At 44.4% G+C, this 18,744-nt stretch overlaps 3 protein-coding genes across 3 annotated transcripts in view; 2 read left to right on the top strand and 1 right to left on the bottom strand.

Annotated features, from left to right (window-relative positions):
- Positions 1-5,322: 5,322 nt before the first annotated feature.
- On the bottom strand, positions 5,323-13,740 carry cUnh11orf54 (chromosome Un C11orf54 homolog). The gene is made up of 8 exons (XM_080013914.1): positions 13,490-13,740; positions 13,280-13,378; positions 10,049-10,122; positions 9,372-9,473; positions 8,523-8,696; positions 6,567-6,716; positions 6,320-6,436; positions 5,323-5,830 (listed from the first exon to the last, which is right to left on the bottom strand). The coding sequence occupies exons 1-8, from the start codon at positions 13,713-13,715 to the stop codon at positions 5,657-5,659; spliced, it is 1,116 nt and encodes a 371-aa protein (XP_079870040.1). The 5' UTR covers positions 13,716-13,740; the 3' UTR covers positions 5,323-5,656.
- Positions 13,741-14,528: 788 nt separating this feature from the next.
- LOC307240046 (uncharacterized protein) lies at positions 14,529-16,514 on the top strand (the record flags this gene model as incomplete). The annotated part of the gene is made up of 6 exons (XM_080013621.1): positions 14,529-14,569; positions 14,712-14,760; positions 14,845-15,015; positions 15,168-15,295; positions 15,405-15,444; positions 15,567-16,514. 6 exons carry the CDS (start codon positions 14,529-14,531, stop codon positions 16,278-16,280), a joined length of 1,143 nt encoding a protein of 380 aa, XP_079869747.1. The 3' UTR covers positions 16,281-16,514.
- A 1,495-nt stretch (positions 16,515-18,009) lies between these two features.
- aspa (aspartoacylase) overlaps positions 18,010-18,744 on the top strand; it is a 10,883-nt gene continuing 10,148 nt past the window's right edge. The window contains exon 1 of the mRNA XM_080013146.1: positions 18,010-18,667. Within this exon, the coding sequence (XP_079869272.1) occupies positions 18,420-18,667 (248 nt within the window). The 5' untranslated portion in view covers positions 18,010-18,419. The remainder of the gene's footprint in view (positions 18,668-18,744) is intronic.

The following is an 18,744-nucleotide window of genomic DNA, read 5'->3' as shown; positions in this document are numbered from 1 at the left end:
AGGAGGCGCCACCAGGTACGTGTTGGGGTCGTCCTCGTCTCTGTCTTTTCCGAGCCTTCTACTTTTTTCAAATCAAACCAACCTGGCACGAGCAAAACAACAAAGGGTTGAAACATCCTTGTTTCACAATGTAAACAAATACACCAAGCAGTATGCAAAGGTAGACCAGAAAGCAAATACTATCTTAACAATTCCCTATCACATTGCCTAAGAAATCCTACTTTACACACCTACAACCATTACCACCACCTACAACACTTGAACACAGAACCTGCTCTCAGTCCAATGCCTGCAAACACGGTAGGGGCCTCTCCATTGAGGCGCCAGTTTTGTCCGGCTCTCCGTTGGGTTACTGAGCCACACCAATGTTCCACCCTCATAGGCACGATGACAAACTCCCTCATCGTAATATGTTTTTTGTCTCTCCTAAGCCTCCGCAGAGTTCAGCCGCACCGCTCTGAAGGCCGCTTCCACAACTTCAATATTAAATTCAGTTCAATTTAATTTTATTGTCATTGACACAATATGCAGGCACAGGTACAGATAAAAGTTCAGATAAATACGCAATAATATCAACATATTTACAAACTTGCATTGGATTTGGTAATATATCTGAAGTAATTGTAATAGAGCCGTGCAAATTGCATTGTCATCATGGCTGTAGTGCAAAAAGAGTCATTAAAATGCCGGTGGAGAAGGGGGCCGAGGGCAGAGCTGGTATGGGAGAACATGGAGGGGACTGCCTGTATGTTGTAGGGTTCAGGGGGGGCTCAGCTTGGGGGAAGAAGCTGTCTCTGAGCCTGGTAGTGTGAGCAGGCTGTAGTTGAGGTGGGTGGGATCTCTGCTGATGCTGAGACCTCTGCACAGGCAGTGTTTCTGATAAATGTCTTTTATGGCTGGGAGCTGGTCCACCTTGATGACCTGTTCCAGGGCTTTTTGGTCTGCTGATGTACAGTTACCATACCACACTGAGATGCAGCTGGTTGGGATGCTCTCAGTGGTGCAGCGGTAGAAGTTGGAGAGTATTTTGGGAACCGTCAGGTGGGCGCTCCTCAGCCTCCTCAGGAAGTGCAGGTGTTGTTGGGCCTTCTTCACAAGGAAGCAGGTTTCGATGTCCAGAAGAGGTCCTCGCTGATGTGCACTCAAAGAATTTTGAAGCTGGGGACACGCTCCACTCTGACCCATATGGGGGAGTGGCTGCAGCTTTTGGACCTCCTGAAGTCCAGCACCTTTGTCTTCTGCAAATTGAGGGCAAGATTGTTGGAGGCGCACCATGATGTGAGATGCAGAATCCCGTCTCTGTAGACCGCCTTGTCGTTGTTGGTGATTCGGCCTACAACTGCGGTGTCGTCTGCTAACTTTATTAATGAGTTTGAGTGGTGAATTGGTAGGCGGTCGTGGGTTAAGAGGGAGTAGAGGAGGGGGCTCAGAACACAGCCTTGAGGGGCACCTGTGCTGAGGGTCACGGTGGAGGAGGTGAGGTTACGTAACCTAACAGAGTGAGGTCTGTTGGTCAGGAAATCCAGGGTCCAGTTACAGAGGTAGGGGTTAAGTCCAAGGGAGAGGAGTTTGCTGGTTAGCTTGGAGGGGATGATGGTGTTAAAGGCAGAGCTGTAAACTATGAATAGCATCCGGATGTATGTCTTTTTGTGTTCCAGGTGGGTAAGTACAAAGTGCAGGGCAGCGTCAATGGCGTCATCTGTAGACCTTTCGGGATGGTAGGTTAACTGATGTGGGGGGGGAAGTGTCTTTGATGTGGGCCAGGACCAGTCTCTCAAAGCACTTCATGGCAATGGCAGTGAATACAATGGGTCGGTCGTCATTAAGACATGTGCGTGATCATTAATTGGGGACGGGGATGATAGAGGTGGTCTTGAAGCATGTGGGGACTGTGGACTGGGAGAGTGAGAGGTTAAATATTGTGGTGAATATCTCCTGGAGGACCCATCCCGATATGTCGACAGGACCAGCAGTATTGCTTCTTCTCATTTCTAATACTTTTCTTTGTATGTTTGAGTAGAATGGGCCCTTATTTCCTCCATCCCACTCTTCCTGCCATTTGTTTTGCAATTCTGAATTGACTATACTTTTAACCTCATCCTTGCTATATTTTACTACCGTACCATATTTCTCATTTTCCTCCTTTTGGATATTTACCTGCCAGCCCATTTCCATCCACCAATTCTGAATATTGTTTGAGCTATGTCAAGTACTGTGTCTTGTCTTGCCATGTGACTGTGTTTTTTATACTTGTTAGTGCACTACTAGAATCAGAACCTGTCAAAACTCTGTTTGGTTTGACTTCTTCTATCCAGTTTAGAGCTAGAGTTCAGAGTAGAAAAGCTTATTGTCTGCTACTGTTCCCAGCTGAATAGTTTGTAGAGCACACAAACCAAAATATTAATCTATGGCTCACCTTAAGTGCTTGTAGTTAATTTTATCACAATGATGCTGTTTACCCCGTTCAATTTAAATTTCAATATCAATAACAATAATTTTAAATCTGTGTCTGCTTGTAGTATTACCAGGCCTGCCACTTAGGGTCACTATGGACATTCACATTTGTTCCATCAATGAATAAAGATGGGTGAGCAGCCATGTATAATGCTGTACGCCTGATCTTTAACATGGCATTCCACTTTATATTGATGATCCTGTAATATTTTGGTATGTAATAGCAGTGGGCTACATATTAGAATATTAGAATTTGAATTGGAATGTTCCTGCAGAGGAAAATACATTTCGATTTTTTTTAAAATAGGTTCTATTGTCCCCTATTTCCTGGGGCTCATAGAGATGTTACAGATGAAGTAAATGATGACAGCAGGGCAGCGCTCAACTCAACAATGTTATGGAGAGATTTCGATTTTTGCTCAAAGTGTCCCCCCACTCAAATTACTCCTTCTTCCAAACCACAACTCTGGCTTACATTTCATAACCGTCATTGACACACCCACCTCAGTTATTTATGCACAATTTCAGTAATGAATGCACAACTTCAGTTACTTATGCAAAATGTCAGTCATTTATGGACAACGTCGGTAATGTATGCACATCAATAATTTATGCACAATATTAATAATTTATGCACAACGTCAGTAATCTATGCAAAACGGGAGTAATGATTGCACAACGTCAGTAATTTATGCACAACGGCAATAATTTATGCACAACATCAGTAATGTGTGCACAACGTTAGTCATTTATGCACAACATCAGTAATGTGTGCACAACGTTAGTCATTTATGCACAACGTCAGTAATGTTTGCACAACGTCAGTAATCTATGCACAAAATTAGTAGTTTATGCACAACGTCAGTAATTTATGCAGAACGTCAGTAATCTATGCACAACGATGATCATTTATGCACAACCCTCCCTGTGGCGGCAACGTTGACGCAACACTCTGAAGCAGTCAATGCGGTGTCTATGTATATATTTCTATGATTGTGCAACCAAAATATATAAAATTGAACTACAATTGTGACAATTTACATTGACCTCTTCATTGAACATGTTTCTTTCTTATTTCCAAAGTGGTGTTGATCATGGGAACCAGACGAATCTGCAGCTCAGGTTTCATTTGCTCTGCAGAATACGTCTAGCCATCCTCCCATTCAAACACATTTCCACCCGACATGGCCAAGGTCGGGCCAATCACAGCCGTGTATCTAATACGGGGCGAGTTTGATATGATGAAGATGCAAAGGAGAGCCGTTGAGGAACCTTACCAAGATGGCTGCCACTGACGTGTAATGGTCTGTTGAATCTGCTATCGCCGTTGAGGAACCTTACCAAGATGGCTGCTGCTGACGTGGAACACTGTTGAATTTGCTTCCCCGACGCTATTAAATGAACTGGACAGTTTATCTTCTCTCAAAAGCTTTTGTTGGTCAGAAAGATGTGTTTGTTGTACTTCCCACAGGATTTGGTAAAAGTTTAATTTACCAACTCACTTTATGCAAAGTTTCATTGCACTGATTGGTTGTCCGTCTATCCAGTGCTCTGATTAGTCATAGGTCTATCCAATGCTCTAATTGGTCATGGGTCTACCCAATGCTCTGATTGGTTGTGTTTCTACCCAATGCTCTGATTGGTTGTGTTTCTACCCAATGCTCTGATCGGTTGTGTTTCTACCCAATGCCCTGATTGGTTGTAGGTCTATCCAATGCTCTGATTGGTTGTAGGTCTATCCAATGCTCCGATTGGTTGTGTTTCTATCCAATGCTATGATTGGTTGTAGGTCTATCCAACACTCTGATTGGTTGTAGGTCTGTCCAATTGAGTACAGAGACATTTTGGTAATGCCCTTGGAAATCTAAAATGAACTGAGAGATTCCAGACTAATACACATTTGTGAATCGGTCTGACGACGCCAGTCTATATCGCTTCTTTAACACCTAAAAATACTGCGCGTTAACATGACCAAACGCTACGTGTTAACATGCATTTTTATTTGCTCCTTTTTTTCCCTCTATCTCCCAGAACGCACCGCGGCTCACATGACGTGACCCCGAGCGGTCCAACCCCGCTCTACGGAAATCCCTGAGGTACAAACCTAGCTATGATAGACCTGCTCCCTGTTAACGTCGGTTTATTGGTGTACATTTATTTGAATGGCTTCCACTGTCATGTGAACTTCTGCCGCTGTAACACCTGCTTTTCCCCTGGGGATTAATAACGTGTTCTGATCTCTCTATCTCATCATAATAAACCCATCATACTATCTAGACATTATAGTTTCTATTTATCTAAGCTATATCTATATAGTGTATATAAATAGTATGATTGTTGATCATACAACTAGTTATCAAAGTTACAATAAACACACAGATGATATATATTAATATACTGTATACGATAAATCATAGGATTATTGTCCGTTTTTTTTTACTGTCGTTATCTTTACTATTGTTGTCTTTTTTCTATTCCCCCATGAACTGCACAGAAGGTGTTGATTTTTGGGTTTCTATGTCAAATGCATTTTAATGGTATTTGATCTAAATCTTTGTAAGGATTCATGTTTTATAAAGTGATCCTTAACCGTGCAGGGTCTTTAGGAAATAAATGTACTTTTTAAATAGTTAAAAATGCAAAATGTATTAAAATGTTTTCTGCTGGCATTCTGCTTCAACATTTATTTGATTGATTGAGAATTATTTTTCTTTACGTTTAAGTTGGACTCAATGTTACCGGTTGCTCATTCATTTATTGCACAAGTATGTGAAATATCTCGCTTGCGCATGTTTAAAGCTCTGAGTAACAGGGAAAAGAAAACCATCACCACTAAGAACAACACGGTTTGAGAAAAAAAAATTGTTTTAGGGAAATTTGATCTTTTGTTTTATTACAACAATGCAGCACAATTGGAAAATAAAAAAGATCCATACAACAGGTATTTCATGTGTGAAGAAGGAGCAGAAGAAGAAGAATCACTCATTGGTCTCCGGTGCTGATGCACTTAATCATGTAAGGAGTGGTGACGTGAAACGTGACTTCTGCATATTCTCCCATCCCAGCATCCTGCTCCAGGGGGCAGCCAGGAGCAAAATAATGGTCTTGATTATGTTCATATCAAACCCTACAAAGAGCTCATCTATTACTTGTGAATAACAAGTAAATAACAGAAATAAGTGAAGGGCTTTTGTTCCCCTCCTCAGTCTCGCCCCACGTTGTGCGTCTCCCCGGGCCGGTCGATGCGGTACACCAGCTCTGCGGGCAGGAAGTATCCCAGGTACTCCACTGTGTCAGGGGTGGTGTCGATATAGTAATGTCCGCCTTCTCCATGATGGCTGAAGCAGTGGGTGTGCTCCACCCGCAGGTCCAGACCCTGGTGACGGTGAAGAATCACTCAATTTTAAACACCGGCGTGAGTGATCGATCGATCGATCGATCAATCAATCAATCAATCCCTCAATAAAGCTCACCTTGAGAAACCATTGAAGAATCATTTAAAAATGCCCATAAACAGAATGAAAAAAACAAAACAAAAAAAACAGAAAAAAATAATAAAAACAGCAATAAGATGTGTATGATTATTGTAGGTTGCTGCTGCCAGTTTGCTACGTTAATTAAGTTTTTAATTGTTATATTATTTACTTCATGTTTTGTATTTTATTTTATTCGAATATGTTACTTAGCTACTCTTCTTACATTTATATTACTAATTGTTATCAATTACTTTATTCTTTCTACTTTACACCGTTGAGACACTGTGACACTTACTTAAAAACACGTCAATTGATTATGTAAATGTCCTCTTGGTCAATAACGGACATTGTGTAATGAATTGACCTGTGTGTGTGAAAGCTCTACTCACAGGGTCTCTGGAGACGAGGACCGACTGGCAGATGAGCGGAGCGCTGACCTCAAAGTGTCGCAGCCAGTTGTTGACTTCTTCGTTGGTGTTCAGGGGACAGGAGGAAAACTCCCGCGGCTAAATGTGAGGAACCACAGCGAAGACAAAAAAAAAACAAATAAACATCATGTATTAAACGTGACAAAAGCAAATGACTATGTAAAGCAGTGATCAATAACCCTTACAAACATCTCTCCTTTTCTTTTACCATGATGTGAATTTTAGCTTTCCCTTTTTGGATGATGAAGGTCCCCCCGAGGGCCAAGCTCTTCTCAGGGTAGTGGGCTTCCAGGGTCTTCCTCATGGCCCCGACCAGGCTCTCGGCTCCGGTTCGCTTTTTGGCCCGCACCTCTATCACCTGTAAAGCGGCCAGAAAAATGATTATTATTATCGGAATCAGTATTGATCATTCAACCACTCGTGTGCTGTGAGAGTTCGCCAGGTGTGGCATGAAAGGTTTTCAGAAACTTTCAGCGGAAGAATTTGCTTTTGTGTTGCAAGATCAAAATTGCAAAGCTGTGCTGACCCATTGAATGAATGGGTTCCAGACAGAATAACAGCTCCAGCAGAACAACTTTCAACTTGAAAGTGACGAGTGTACGTTTGTTGCCTTGGACTTGAATTGAGTTCAGTAATTATTTTACGTTTGTGAGTGGAAGGTACGCTCTTTTCATCGGCTTTGGCCTGCTCCCTTAATAATAAACTTTATTCATACAAGATTTGCAGGTCAAAGTGATTTACAGACGTTTGTGAATTTATTATTTACAGAAATTCATGATTTAAAGTGAATGACTAGTACATTTGAGGAGAAAACTAAAAACAAAGAAACAGAAAAAAGTTGTTCACGTTTAACGTTTTTAGGGATGATTTTTAGGGACAGTGGTGTCGCCGTGTGATTATTTCATTGTGAAATGTTTGCCCCGGCAGAAGGTTTTGTTCCTGTTTGGTCCCGCCCGCCTCCAGGACCTGGAGGTGTGCGGGTGTTGGAGGGAAGGGAAGTTGCAGCCATCACCTTCTCTGTCCTTGGCGGTGGCAGCAGCGAACCAGACGGTGATGGAGCAGGTGAGGACGCATTCAATGATGGCGGTGTAATGGTGCACCATCATTGTCTGTGGCAGGTTGAATTTCATCCGCTGCTGCTTCCTGGTGACGGAGCGGATGCTGATCGGCTGCTCAGGAAACGGAAGGTCTCCACGGTGTTTACATTTACATTTACATTTATTCATTTAGCAGACGCTTTTATCCAAAGCGACTTACAATTGTTCAAACACCGACGGACGCAGCCATCAGGAGCAATTAGGGGTTAAGTGTCTTGCTCAAGGACACTACAGCATGCTAGCAGGAGGAGCCTGGGATCCAACCAGCAACCTTTAGATCACTAGACCACCAGCTCTACCGCCTGAGCTACCGTCCCCATACCGTCCCCGTGTTTACTGGGGAGTGGCACGTCTGTGTTCAGAGGTCCAGGTTGTTCTGGCTGCACCAGGTGCTCCACCTCCCCTCTGTAGGCAGAATCATCACCCTCATAGGTTGGTGTCTGGAGTTTGACCCGTTGGTGCCGTGAGCAGCGGGGAGAGGACGCAGCCCGGGGGCGGCCGGTGCTTATGGTGTGGGGGTCCGAGACACGTTTCCCCAGCTTCACGTGCTGACTCCTCTCTGTCAGGAAGTCAGCGATGCTCCTGCAGGTGGAGTTGGGCACGTTAAGCTGGAGGAGCTTGTCATTGAGAAGAGATGGGCTGATGGTGTTGAATGTGGAGCTGAAGTCCACAACCGGGATCCTGGCGAAGGTGCAAGGAGAACTCAGGTGATGGAGAATGAGGTAGAGAGCCATGTAGACAGCATCATCTACAGACCTGTGGGTGAACTGCAGGGGGTCCAGGAGGAGGGTTGGTGATGGAGTTGCAGTGACAAAGCACATGGTGTTGAAAAGTCTTCCCCACCACAGCGGTTAGAGCGACGGGTCTGCCGTCATAAAGAGCGATGATTCTTGGCTTTTTGGGGACAGGGACGGTGGTGGTGGAGGCTTTGAAGCAGGCCGACCGGTGAGTTGTACAAATGTCCGTATTATTACACTACAGTATAACACCATTACTACACTATATTAGTACTTGACAAAATAAATCCACCTTCTGCCGCTCAGCGTAGAATAAGAAGTTCCTCTCACCTTCCCAGGTTTCCCTTCACAGACGTACAGGTTGGCCAGCAGCCCAACCTGGCAGTCTGGGAACCTGTCGCTGTATCTCTCCTGCAGACACCGGCCGTCGGGTTGGACGGAGGAGAAGAAGCTGCCGTTCACCGCAGGCCTTCCCTCTGCTGCCGTCAGCACCAGTGGCATCAGCTGTTGGCGACATTATTCACAGCGTCGACGTCTCACTGTAGAGCTACAGTTCATCAGTTTATTTTATTTATTGTTCGATTTATTTTATTGTTAACTTCTCAGGCTTATTGTTCATGGCAAATGTATGTATGTATCTTCTAGACAGTGTTTAGGTTTATGTACATTTAGGGCTTTTTTTTATTATTGTTTTATATTTATTGCTATATTTTTTATTTTACTCTCCTGTTGACTGTTGTTAGGTTAATTGAATATTTTCACATTCTTCCATCATCCGGGTTGTAAACGACCTGGATTTCTTATTTTTTCCTCTTTATTATTAATGCCTGATTTTGATTTGAGCTGCTATGACACTGCAATAAAGTAAGTAAGTATCTATCAACCTATCTATCTACTGTATATTCCCATTTATTGGCCTTTGTATAGACAGGTTTCCTGTATGCAGGTCATCATGGATGAGACCTTTTCCTGATTTGATGATGCTCAGATGTTTTCCTCTTGGCAGATAAAATATTTTCCACTAAATCAACTTTGCACAACAGCTCCTCATCACACCTCTCACCACACAAGTCCTTAGTATTCCTGCTTTCTGGTTTAGACACACACCTGTCCTGTCGAAGAAACTGATATGTTGGTTGGTTAACAAATAATAATACACACAGTGTAAATTATACACACCTCTGCATTCATACCGACAACTCTGGAGGACACGGCCCCGGCACCAAGGATGAAGGCCCCTGGCAGCTCCACCTCTTTGGACACAGCGTTCATGTCGTACTCCTGGAAGGGAGACGGGTACAAAACGGTAGGTCTGATGATGACAATAGTTATAATAACAACCTTTATTTATATCGCACCTTTCATACACAACATGCAACTCAAAGTGCTTTACATTAATAGTAAAAATAAAATCAAGCAAAGCAAACAAGGAAAACTAGGTAAATATTTAAAATCATATAATAATAATAATAATAATAATAATAATAAATAATTAAGTAATAATAAACCATAAATAATGAATAATTACTAAGTATTGTAATGTTTACTTAAGTATTTATTTTTTGTTTACGTTTTGTCAAGAATCATGTAGAATTATATAAGTATTTCATCTCAATCTATGTCATTAACTACATTTCATTTCATGGTTATATTTTATCTGTTTTTGACTTTTGCACCGTTATGTTAACTTCTGCTGCTTTAACATCTGAATTTTCCCCAGGGATTAATAAAGTCTTAACTTATCTTAAAAGATAGTAGAAGAGAGCAGACTCAGGTAAAAATAAAAAGTAGTACAAAATACAAAATGAGGGAGCATAAAATACTTATATGACCATCATAAAACTTGCTGAGTGTACCTTGTGCTTTTGTACCAGAGGGACCAGATAAGGAACTCCGCCAACATCGGTAATACGAGGTTTTCCACACAAGCCTGCAATGAAAATACATATGGAGCAGCTGTGGAAAGTAACAAATAACACATAGTTCATTTCATTTGTCCAACCCAAGTATATACAGCTGTGGAGAATTTTGACTTTTACTCCACTACATTATACTTTTTACTCTACTAGATTGGAAGCAGTTGCGTTACAAATCAGGATTTATATTTCTATCTATGAAAAGTATATCACACTTACATTACTTTTGTAAATTGTGATCAGGTGCTCACTGAGCACTGAACTGCAGAAAAAGAGTAAAGTGCCACTTGTGGTGGAAGACTACTGACTACTTTATGATAATGTTTTTCCTGAAGGCAAATATCTGTTTTGAACTGTTAACTACTGCTGTGTTGATGCTTGTGGCCGTTTCGCCACCACATGCAACCTAAGTGACGTTTTCAGGGCGCTCTGGCACAGAGACACAGATGACAGGGGTTGTCCATTTAGTTGTCTAGTCAGTTAATTGTAGAGAGGAGGCTGGGTAGAGTTAGCCAGGAGCAGATTGTCATGACAGGGCTCCTATCCTGTGTGTGTGTGGATGTGGCTTTTACCTGTTGCTTGTTGGACCAACCAACGAGCAACAGGTATGCAGCCACTCTGATCGCAGTTACATTTACATTTACATTTTTAGTCATTTAGCAGACGCTTTTATCCAAAGCGACTTACAATTGTTCAAACACCGACGGACGCAGCCATCAGGAGCAATGAGGGGTTAAGTGTCTTGCTCAAGGACACTACAGCATGCTAGCAGGAGGAGCCTGGGATCCAACCAGCAACCTTTGGATCACTAGACCACCAGCTCTACCTCCTGAGCTACCATCCCCTGTTACTTAGATTCAGGTCAGATTCAGGTCAGGTGTGGCTGCTGACCACACTTTCAAGCTATTGTACCACATGGTCAAAGAGAGGGGTGCACGACCAGACGGGGTGGCGTGTCATGACGTGTTATGAGGGTTTGCTTTATGATCCCTGCTAGGCATTGTCTTCAAAGTTTGGGGAACCGTTTGACTATACATTCATTGTCCCCACGTAGCTTGACTCCAGAGAGTCTGTCTGTGGCAGACCGAGGGGCGCGGTTAAGCCGCAGTCTGCAAATGCTGACACGCTGATTGGCTAAACTCGGGGCAGGCAGTTTTCTTTAATGTGTAGTTTGTCGTTCAGTGAGGCAGTGTGTGCGGGAAGTTGCAAGACATGCAAGCTGGACCATGGGCGAGGAAGAGAGAGACGAAGCATCTGGCTGTGTTTTTATGATTTCCATTTTCTACATTTGGCCAGCGAGCATTTAATCAGGTCTAGCACGCCTCAGGGTCTCCTGCTTAAAAGGAGTTAAAAGGGAGAAAATCCCGTGGAGGCCCAGGTAACCTCCCCCTCCACAAACAACAGACGGTCCAACCACTTGTCCCAATCACGGCTATCGTCATGCACAAATTATGAATCGTATTTTTCAGCGTTTTTTTTAATCGCTCCACCAAGCCTTCACTCTGGGGGTGGTTAACACTTGTGGACAGGGGTCAGCATGGACACTCTGACTGGTCTGCGGCTACACAGCCCAATACGCATCAAGCTGTGATGCACTGTGTGTTCTGACACCTTCAAGATTCAAGAGGTTTATTTGTCACATACACATACATACTTTCATACATACTGTATATGCAGTGAAATGTCTTTGCAACACACCCGGAGATTCTGCACAATAGTTACTAAATTGAACATAACAGCTAACCTAATTCCTACCTAGCAACTAACTGAAACTAACTGATTCCTAAAACGTAATGCACTTAGTGAATAGAATAATATAAATAAAATAAAATAAGACTCAAAAACATAATACAAAGTTTGGGTAAAAAATAGAAGGAAATAGTGATGTATATGGGATAGGCCATATACAGATATGTGCAGTAAAGTGCATGTGAATAAAGTGAGGATATAGTAACTTGCAGTACAGTAAGGCAGTGGGGCCTGTGTGAGCGACTCAGTGCTTTTCTATTATAGCACCATTCACTTTTTCAGAGAATTGTCCTACAGTAACTCTTCCGTGGGATTGGACCGGACAGATTAGACTTGGCTCCCCATGTGCATCAATGAGCCTTGGGTGCCTATGACCCTGACGCCGGTTCACTGGTTGTCCTTCCTCGCACAACTTTTGGTAGGTACAAACCACTGCATACCGGGAACAAGACCTGCAGTTTTGGAGATGCTCTGACGCAGTCGTCTAGCATCACAATTTGTCAAAGTGGCTCAGATCCTTACCCTTGTCCATTTTTCCTGCTTCAACACATCAACTGCAACAACTGACTTTTCACTTGCTGCCGTATATGTCCCACTTCGGTGGGACATATACTAAAATTGGAACGATACAGAGAAGATTAGCATGGCCCCTGCGCAAGGATGACACGCAAATTCGTGAAGCATTCCTCATTTTGTGGCACGGTGGCGCAGTGCATTGCACTGCTGCCTCACAGCAAGAAGGTCCTGGGTTTGATTCCCGCCTGGGGCGCTGTTGGCACCGTGCTCCGGTGGGTTATCTCCCAAACAGGAGCCTTTCTGTGTGGAGTTTGCATGTTCTCCCCGTGCTCACATGGGGTTTCCTCCACCTCACGTCAGTAAGGACCTCCACCAAAAACATGCACCCATCATCGTCTGACCAGCGATGGACACTTATCACCTGGTCCCCGGGCGCGTCCACGTATGCTGCCCACTGCTCCTGGCTGTGGCCCCGGAGGAAGGACAAGCCAGGATGGTTAAATGCAGAGGCCTCATTTCACCGGCCACCATCCAAAGCATGGATGCTTGCGCATGTGTGTGCGCAAGCATGTGTTGTAGTGTGGTGTGTTGTAGGACAAAAAAAGGTTGTTCTTCTTCTGTTCTTCATACATCCCAGCCCGTGACAGGTGACACTGTAACCAGATGATCCATGTTATTAACTGCACCTGTCACTGGTTTTAATGTTGTGGCTGATCGGTATAGTCATTTTGTGTCATTTGTGTGTGTGTAAAGTAATTTTGTGTGTGTCTGGATTAAAAGGTGAAATGCTTTCATTACTTGATAGAAGTTTTGTGTTCTTCAAGAGTTTTGGAGTTTGCACATGCTGGTTAGGGTTAGTGCACGGACTTTATGGAGCTGCCCTAATATCTTCATTTATTTGCATACCTTTGACAGGAAAGCGGAAGGGCTCTCCTGTCAGATCCGGACACTCCACAACACTGACGTGCGCTTCAGAAAAGTTGTTGTTTAACCCAGACTGTAAAACTGCGGAAGAAAGCATGTTCCGTGTTATTACATTGGCCTTCGCATGACAGTCAATGCACTACATATTTATTTTTCTTTTGTAAATATATAATGAACCGCGCAAGCCCTTACCATTGCATAGTTCCTCTAAACCTGGGGTATGCAGCTGGACTTTCTCGGTTTTGCTGCTTAGTTCCATTCTGTTCAACTGTGAACCTCTCCGCCCTACGGAGCTCAAAGGTTGACTCCTCATTTCTAAGCAGCGTTCGAGTAAAACGGAAATCTGGAAGTCTGAGTTGTGACTTACTTCCAAGCTCAACGTGCCGAGTTCATTTGTGTCTTTCTCAAGCTTGTACATTGTACAGAATACCTGTCAACACAACAGACACGTCTACGGGGTCGTGTAGATCAAGTTAGATGAGTTTTCCAAGAAAAGAAACACCTGCGAAAGGAACTGTAGTAACCGTTAAGTTAACCGTGTGTGCCGCCATGTTGCTGTCAGGTCACCTCTGTTTTTATCTCAGTAAGAGTCGGCCCCGAACGATCTACCTCTTAATTCTGACTTTGATTTACCGGCTTAAATGGCCGTTGCTTTGCACTTTAGTAGGAGGTCACAATTTTCTTTCTTGGTCCGAACTCAATGTAATGCCACATGGGTCTAAGGACGCCGATTGGTCAGAGCTGGAGTCCTTGTCGCAATCCGATGACGTTGCGATTTACGCGTTTTTTGTTTTTTCCTCAGCGAAACCTTCAAATGCAAATATTGTTTTTCGCTTTTCTTTATCACACTGACGTAACAATGAACAACTCGCATATGTAATGACATCACGCTAGCCTTTGGTCAGGCGTCTATCGTTCAGCCCGTTCCCGACCACGCCCCATTTCTACAATCACTTCCTGGTTTACCGCCGCGTGTTTACGTGCCTCTCGGTTCTGCTTTGGGGTTGTTGTTGTTTTTGGTAAGAGCGACGAGGACACGCTCAGAAGACCCGCGGGGAAGCGGCGTTAAGGTACGAGAAGCACCCCGACCCCTGGAACCGCCTCCGGTTGTGCTTTTTTTCCGTGACGGCGGTGGGGTTGTGTCGGAGCAGCCCGTCCAGGTCCTCTCTGAGACCCCACACCAGGTAAAGGGCTTCTCCATGTTCTTTGACGAATGGAAAGCTCCAGCAAAATGTGCCACTCCGCGACCACTGACCCCATGGAGTCAGAAAGGTAAGAATCATCAGCCCAGATATATATATATATGAGATGACCATCTATGTTGTGTTCAATATATGCTGTACACTGTTACCATTAGCCCTGAGCACTTACACCATCATAATTTTTACTGTGTTATGATATTGAACCTCCACAGCGATTCAGGGGACAGTCTGTTCATCACTCAGGGCCCTACACTAGAGGCGGTGAGGACATTGAAGAGATCAGAACCCTTCTCCCCCAGCCAACACCTTCAGAGTGAAAGTGACAGCCGGTGCTCTCCATCACAGGCATCAGCAGTGTCAAAGACCAAGACTCGCGGACGGAGGACGCAGAAGCACGGCTTCCGGGCGCACTCAGGTGGTCTTCTTCCGCAGGATCCTGACGATGCCATTTCTTCGAGACGAAAAAGGAAGACGAGTGTCTTTCATTTAACCCGCCAGCGGGATGCGAGTCTCGGGGTAAAGTTGCTGCTCTATAACACATTCAGTGCCTATGTTGGCAAACAATCAGTATACGTGTATGTATAGTATATAGATGCGGTGCATCATATTTTTCCCAAATACACACCCCACTATAACTCACTGACCTTGAAACACCCCCTGGTTAACAGAGATTTGCGCTTGGAGGCTTCCTTCGATGTGTCGAGGCCTGGAAATGGTTGAAACGAGGTGAAGGAGTTGCGGTCTCGCCCTTACCGAGTATTTATATCGAGGACGAGGATCTGTCTCCATTGACAGAGTGAGTATAATAAACAACATTTTTTTAAACTTGTGATGTCCTTTTCTGTTTGAGCCCTGTATTGATGTTTTACCTGTAATTGATTATCAAAAAACATTTTATGTTAAAGAAAGGATGAAACATCTGAAGATGAAGACATTGAAGTTGTGGTGCGTATATCACAAAAACCCTCAGAATATATCATCTTTCTTTGAACAATTTTAAACCCGATCTCAGACGTATATAGCGGTAGTGCTAAATAACTGAAATATCATTTTATACCCCCCTACAGGAAAGGAAACAATTTGCAACTTCATCAAAAGCAAAGTGCCCTCAGAGCTGGTACACTCCACTGTCCCAACAAAAAGGAAACTCAAGTTCAAGCCTCAAGTTGAAAAGGGTCAAAGGGCCACAGAGGGAGTCGGCTTCCGTCAACAATCGGCGGACGATACCTGAGGATTCAGCTCCAGTCTCACCAGGAAACAACGTTTTGTTAGGAGAACAGATGGGTCCTGGTCAGCATGCGACGAGGGAACCTGACATTATGAACCACTCTGAAACATCAAGGAATGAAGAAAGCACAGAGTTTGGAAAGCAGACTTCTGAACAGCCTGGTGGTAGCAGAGCACAGCCTTTGGCATCCCAGTATAGCCATGAAATTGGATCCAGTGCAAAAAACAGGCCGGCCCTAGAACACAGTGATATTTTTGAGGGACCCTCATGGTCCAGCAAGGCAGAAGACGGCCGTCACGCTACAGGAAGTGCTGTGTCCCGATTACAGGATGTATTGAAACCCAGAAAAAGGAAAAAGGAGCGGTGTTTGTCAAAAAGTGATGATCATGAAGTTACACGGGAAGAGAAAAATCAGGGTAGACCCTTCCCTCAAAAGGCCAGAATTGTAAATGAAAACGCAGTGATGTGTAAGAAAAAGAAGAGAAAGACCATTTGCTCATTCGTCGGACAAGACGACAAAATGTCTGACAAAGAAACAGAAGAGAATGATTGAAAACCCGCCCTGTGAGGCAGCGGGGATCACCTCACCTGCGCAGAAACGGCAGCGGAAAAGCGGTTCCTTCCTCGTTGATGACACAGTGGAAAAGGGCCCTAAAACAAAGCAGACGGGAGCAGACCTTCCCTCTCAGTGTCTCAATGGTTTTGACAGCGACAGACAAAAAATCAAAAAGAAAAGCCGCGTCAGCGCTTGCGATGCTGACACGGAACCCTTGGCAAACATTGAACACAATGAGGCCCAATTCGGTCTGAGGGATGATTTGGAGAGAAGAAATTGTTAATATTTTCATTCAAATATTCCCTTTCTTTTGTGATATATATGTGTGCAATTGGTGTAGATACAGCTGAATCCATTTTTATTGTTTATTTTATTTATACAGTGGAGATTGGCGGAGCACACTCTTCCACATTGACGTTTCACCCAGTTTCCTCACACACACACACACAACCCAGACAAACCCTAAATGAAAGAAATAGTCAAATGTACTTAAAATATGTATGAAAGGCAAGTACTGTTTTCTGTAAAAGAGTGCTATCCATATCCCAATTACAATGTTCTAAATAAATAGTATAGTCAAAGTAATTGATCAGGATCTGGACCCAATGAACCATTGATGAGCAATCCTTAATCAGTGATTTGTTAGATCCCGTCCCTGATTGAATTAAAAAAAAAAAAAAAGTGAAAAGAGATGTAATAACAGGGTAAAACAGTGAAGAGTTAAAAGTATATCATATAAAAATACATATCGAAAGCCTCTTAACTGAGTATACTTCAGTACACATACTTCAAAGATGTACTCAGATACAGTAACAACAAACAATCATTACCCACTGTGGAGGATCCGGTAAACCCCCGTGCAGAAAGTGGGCCTCCTGAGCATATGGCCCCAACCCTGGCCACAGCGGACTTGGTCCGTCCCTAGTAGCCCCGGGCCAACCCAGGTAGCCCCGGTCCAACCCTAGTAGCCCCGGGCCAACCCTAGTAGCCCCGGGCCAACCCTAGTAGCCCCGGGCCAACCCTAATAGCCCCGGTCCAACCCTAGTAGCCCCGGTCCAACCCTAGTAGCCCCGGGCCAACCCTAATAGCCCCGGTCCAACCCTAATAGCCCCGGTCCAACCCTAGTAGCCCCGGGCCAACCCTAATAGCCCCGGTCCAACCCTAATAGCCCCGGTCCAACCCTAGTAGCCCCGAGCCAACCCTAGTAGCCCCGAGCCAACCCTAGTAGCCCCGGTCCAACCCTAGTAGCCCCGGTCCAACCCTAGTAGCCCCGGTCCAACCCTAGTAGCCCCGGTCCAACCCTAGTAGCCCCGGGCCAACCCTAGTAGCCCCGGTCCAACCCTAGTAGCCCCGGGCCATGTCAGGAAACTCTTGGAGTAAGACAAACGAGTATGGTGGAGATGGATCTGGCCTCCAGGACCTCAGCCTTTACTGTTTCTCTCAAATCCTCCCAACCCGAAAGACAGGTTTTAGAAAAAATAAACTTCCACTTACCTGGAATCACCTGGAATTTTACAAAAATAAACCTCCACTTACCACAAATTACTTGGAACTTTAGTAAAAAATAAACTTCCACTTACCTGGAATCACCTGGAATTTTAGTAAAAATACACTTCCACTTACCTGGAATCACCTGGAATTTTAGTAAAAATACACTTCCACTTACCTGGAATCGCCTGGAATTTTAGACAAAAAACACGTCCACTTATCTGGAATTACCTGGAATTTTAGTAAAAATAAACTTCCACTTACCTGGAATCACCTGGAATTTTAGACAAAAAAAAAGGTCCACTTCCCTGGAATGACCTGGAATTTTAGAGGAAATAAACTTCCACCTACTTGGTATTAGCTGGAATTTTAGAAAGAATAAACCTCCACTTCCCTGGAACAGTCCAGTATTCCTGAAGGAAATAAAACAACTTTGCTGCACTACTTTTCTTTGGGGGGTAATCCACTCAAGGCACCGCCGCGCACAGTAGGAGGGACCGGAGCCAAGTTGCCAGCCCACAACACAAGGAGAAGAACCGCGCACTGAACCATGGACTCCCAGTAGGAGGAGGGCACAGCTCCGACAACAACAACAACAACAACAAAACCAGCACCGTCCAACTTTGCGCCGACCCACCCACACCCAAGATGTCCTCCTCCGGCGGCCGTGTCACCTGCCTCCTGGACGAGGCCCGGAGAGTGGCGATCTTCGGCGGCACCCACGGGAACGAGATGTCCGGCGTGACGCTGGTCCAGCTGTGGCTGAAGGACGGCGCCGAGATCCGCAGGAAGGGGCTGGAGACCCAGGCGTTCATCACCAACCCCAGGGCGGTGGAGAGACGCACCCGATACGTGGACACCGACCTGAACCGAGCCTTCACACCTGAAAACCTCAGGTATAGAGACGCGGAAAGACATGGCTGTCCTGCTTTTGGAGGTGCTTGATTTGCAGAGGCGTGTATGAGGAGGGCTT

This window comes from Zeus faber, assembly GCF_960531495.2.
Source record: "Zeus faber genome assembly, chromosome: 14".
Classification (NCBI taxonomy): Eukaryota; Metazoa; Chordata; class Actinopteri; order Zeiformes; family Zeidae; genus Zeus; species Zeus faber.
Note: the sequence above shows the minus strand (reverse complement) of the source record. Positions and strands in the feature narration are given on the sequence as shown.

Bases quoted from the DNA above. Each gene is read 5' to 3' on its own strand.
- cUnh11orf54 (XM_080013914.1), bottom strand. From the start codon at position 13,715: ATGTACAAGCTTGAGAAAGACACAAATGAACTCGGCACGTTGAGCTTG. The intron at 6,437-6,566 runs GTAAAAGAAAAG...CCTCACATTTAG, and splicing joins AAGCTAAAATTCACATCATG to CCGCGGGAGTTTTCCTCCTG. The intron at 5,831-6,319 runs GTGAGTAGAGCT...CACCGTCACCAG, and splicing joins TCCTCGTCTCCAGAGACCCT to GGTCTGGACCTGCGGGTGGA.